The sequence below is a fragment of the Octopus bimaculoides genome, chromosome 2, assembly GCF_001194135.2.
Source record: "Octopus bimaculoides isolate UCB-OBI-ISO-001 chromosome 2, ASM119413v2, whole genome shotgun sequence".
Lineage (NCBI taxonomy): Eukaryota > Metazoa > Mollusca > Cephalopoda > Octopoda > Octopodidae > Octopus > Octopus bimaculoides.
The window spans coordinates 109,691,197-109,693,564 of record NC_068982.1 but is presented as its reverse complement, the minus strand read 5'-3'; the positions used below and the strand labels follow the sequence as shown (position 1 = coordinate 109,693,564).

General features: G+C 31.9%; 1 protein-coding gene across 1 annotated transcript in view; it reads right to left on the bottom strand.

Moving 5' to 3' along the window:
* Positions 1–12: 12 nt before the first annotated feature.
* Positions 13–2,368, bottom strand: part of LOC106879436 (proto-oncogene tyrosine-protein kinase receptor Ret) — a 391,429-nt gene continuing 389,073 nt past the window's right edge. The window contains exons 21-22 of the mRNA XM_014928991.2: positions 2,231–2,297; positions 13–658 (exon numbers count right to left, since the gene is read on the bottom strand). Coding sequence (XP_014784477.1) covers positions 414–658; positions 2,231–2,297 — 312 coding nt within the window. The 3' untranslated portion in view covers positions 13–413. The remainder of the gene's footprint in view (positions 659–2,230; positions 2,298–2,368) is intronic.

Genomic DNA, 2,368 nt, shown 5'->3' with positions numbered 1-2,368 from the left:
CGTATGCATGAATACATGTATGAATGTATGAATGCGTAACGCGCATATATAATATATATTATGTGTGTGTGCGCGTGCGTGAGTTTGTGTATATATATGTGTGTATGTGTTAAACATGCAACGTGCACACACACAAACATACACATATGGGGTAGTGCGCTTGTTATGGCTGTTTTTATTATGTAATTTCATAACTGATTGTAAGCAAATATTATAGACACATTGTGGTGGATGATCAAACACATCAATATAGACATACATACATACATACATACATACATACATACACATTCACACAAACATGCATAAACACATGCACACACACACGCACATACAAACACGTATAGGTAGGTGCGCTTGTTATGCTTGTTTGTATTATATAGTTATATACATGATTGTACACGAGTTTCACTCTAGCAAATATTATAGACACATTGTGGTGGATGATCAAACAAATCTCCATCTTTTTGGAATTCTTCGAAAGACAAATCTTGCAGGTGACACATGCTATGGCGCACTTTCCCATTTTCTAGGCTTGCACGACACAGCAATGGCTGCTCGGAAATTTCAGGAGCAGATAACCGAGCAGTCTTTTGCTGAAAATATAAATTATTTTGGACGACAGCAGCTGGGCGCATATCTCCTGTCTCCTCTGAAACTGAAAGAAGAAAAACACGTGTTAAGTGTAATAAACATTACAATTTTAATTAATTAATAGTTAATTGTTCATAATGTAATTAATTAGAATGCATGCGCTATCAAAAATGGTAGTTATTTTAAGCAACAGCTTTATGAGGGATTTCCTAATATGCACCGGTATTTTGATTCTTATAAGATTTCTGTTCTTTCGTAATAGCTTTTACGTACCACACCCTAAAATAGTGGAATTTACAAGAAAAGTTTAGATGTGTAATGAAAGAAAAGAAAATAATAGATTATTCAGTTTTCTTGGTTTAAAGATGACTAAAAATGTTTCCCGTTAAGAATTACTTCCCTTAGACTTTTTTTTAAATATATGTTCTGCAAAATCGAGTTGCATATTGCTGTAAGTTGTTGGATGTTGATATATATGTGAATTTGTGCATTGTATGTTGTATAATCTATTTTTTACACTCATGAGGTGACTGAGAGAAAATAGTGCCATGGAACATTCTGCATATTACATACAAATATGCTAGGTTCTCGTATATGTAATGATTTGGGTTGGAAAATATCGATCAACCGAAATTATCAAAGCAATTAGTAGTTAAATACTTCCTATAGGAGAGTTTCAAAAAAACCAATGCAACAAGCAAGGGAGGTAATTAAGTGAATCGATATTTTTGGATAGCATAACCAACATAGTGGATCTGGTTGTGTAACTAACTGGTATAAACAACAGAGATGTCGCAGCGAAATATATCCTCTGTTGGGTTATCTCCTGTGAATTTTGTTATAAACTTGAAACAGCCCATGAAAGATGTTTTTGTCCACTGCTTGCTAATATCATCTCCTGTATTTGAACTCACTATTCTTATGTATACGACAAAAGTTTCCTGATTCAAATACCGTGAAATGAATAAAAAGTAGTTGACAGTGTTTTAAGTTATTCTTGTTTCACTTATTAAATGTCTGTTTGAAATGCAAAGGTCCTAATTGGGCTGACTTATTTCGTAATAATTCGAATTCATAGAATTTACCGACTATAAAGAATTTTTCAAAAGAAAATGAGAATTACTTTGGCCTGAATATTTTTGATATTCCAAAATATGTTACTTCTCTGTCAGTTCCTTACCAAGCGACTATATCAGTATATATGTTCAAGATACGAACAGTGATGAGCTAGTTTTGTTTAAATTGAATGCAGCTATGCACTTAAATTGTCTTTCTAGACCATTTAGTTCAATCATTTCCGTTATCCAATATTTTGAAAATAGCTATAAAATCATCGAAAACTTTAATTTTAAACAGATATAGTCTCTCATCTAACCAGAAAACGATTTAAACTTAATTTGTTCACTGTTACTAAACCAAAGCAAAAAATTCACTGGGTGCGATGTGTAATATCTCAGGAATATTGTAATAGATACAGTTACAGTTTCCAATAAAACTTTAAAACTGTAACCTCGTGACCGGTTTTAATAAACGTGATTTTATTAAATGTAATTGAATAAATAATACATGTCTCATAAAATGATGAATATAATAAAGGGCTCAAAAGCTAATAAAAATTTGAAATACTTTTTCTCACCTCCCGTAGTTATGGCGCTTTCAACGGAATTAGATTTTCCTCTGGAACCTTCGAGATCGAGGTAGCCCTTTTCAAAGAAATATATGTATTATAAGATATATATACATACATACATATATATATATATATATATATATA